Below are 1,488 nucleotides of genomic sequence, written 5' to 3'. Positions count from 1 at the left end.
CCGTTTTTAACTCCTACATTTTGAGGAGTTAAGGTTTGAGGACCCGTTCGAGGGCCTAAATTTAAGGGACCGGTTAGAAATGATTTTATGAGTTGAAATTATTTGAAAATTGCTCGATAAACCAACAACAAGTAGCCAGATTACGTGGCTTGACGCTGAGACATAAAATCTGTCATTTCGACCATGGATTCCGAGTTACATAACGAGATATTCAGAATCGGAAGACAACATGCGCTGCATGCCTCGATCGGACATCGAAGCCGATATTGATTTCGGTTGCGTTTTATTCTTGCCGGTACTACTGATTTCCCATGCATATTTATTCGCCGCAACGATCGTAGGCATATGCAGCAGCATGCGGTGATCCCGTGCGTGATCAGTCCTGGCAGCCGACGAACTCGTAGTCGACGACGAGGTGGCCGTTGGCCACGCCGCCTCCGTCGGTGTCGATCTGCCGGAACACGGCGACGTCAAGATCGAGCCCGCCGTTGTCGCACTGGTCCACCACCCTCGCCACCGTCCGCGCCCCCGTCGCCCTGTTCGTCACCTGATGACATGACAGTGTCCCGCCGATCAAACAACGCGCGATCCATAGCAAGATGCACATTTCTTTATACGGATCATCCATCGACGGAGATAGGGACGCGTATGATTACGTACCTGGAGGCAGCGGCCGCAGGACGGCTGGCCGTGCGCGCCGGCGGGGCCGCAGAACGCCGTCCAGCCGTACCTCTGCCGCCACACCAGCGGCATGTCGGCGTCCCACGTCGCGCAGAAGACGCTGGCGACTCGCAGGTCCCAGTTGATCTTCTCTGGGTTGTACAGGTTGTACGTCGCCGCCACGTCGCTCGCCTGCTGCGCCGCCGCGCCATTGGCGGACAGGCAGGCCACGACCAATGCCACGAGAACCAGCACCGGCACCGGCATTCTTGCGCCAGCGGCAGCGACCTCCGTTGCCATGCCTCTTTCTTGCTAGTTATTAGCGCCTAATTGGCCAATCAGCTGCTGCTAATGAGTAGTAGTGTATTGCTCAGTTGTGACTGGCCATATTTATAGACCCTGATTCTGACACCAGCTTCAAGCAGGACGATTGTAATCATCGCCTTCCCTTAATCATAATTTTCAATCACAGTAAGCACCTGGAGTATAGGTATCAAGTTAGTAGTTTATTCAATGAGGCATAAGAGGTTACACAAACTATGCCTTGGTCACTTAAACTCTTGCTGTGAGCTTGTTGTTTAGCTTCCCAAGATATTTAGATATGTAGCTATTTCTTCTTATGTTGCTTCAATGATGTGAGTGTGCCAAATATTTGCCTTGTTGTTTGTGAGAGCTTTGTCAACTCCAAGCTTCTCATTGGACACGTTGTGCTTCAAAGATTTTCATGCCAATAATTTGTACTCAGAGGTGACATCAGCCTCTCTGTTTCTTTCATTGGCAGCTAATTCACCTTATGTTCTTGTAAATATCATTTGTGTCTGTCAAATG

General features: G+C 50.7%; 1 protein-coding gene across 1 annotated transcript; it reads right to left on the bottom strand.

Annotated features, from left to right (window-relative positions):
- Positions 1-376: 376 nt before the first annotated feature.
- On the bottom strand, positions 377-960 carry LOC123131065 (pathogenesis-related protein PR-4-like). Its single transcript, XM_044550830.1, has 2 exons — positions 661-960; positions 377-547 (listed from the first exon to the last, which is right to left on the bottom strand). Exons 1-2 carry the CDS (start codon positions 958-960, stop codon positions 377-379), a joined length of 471 nt encoding a protein of 156 aa, XP_044406765.1.
- Positions 961-1,488: the final 528 nt, after the last annotated feature.

Source organism: Triticum aestivum, chromosome 6A, assembly GCF_018294505.1.
Source record: "Triticum aestivum cultivar Chinese Spring chromosome 6A, IWGSC CS RefSeq v2.1, whole genome shotgun sequence".
Taxonomy (NCBI): Eukaryota; Viridiplantae; Streptophyta; class Magnoliopsida; order Poales; family Poaceae; genus Triticum; species Triticum aestivum.
This window is presented reverse-complemented; position numbering and strand designations above follow the sequence as displayed.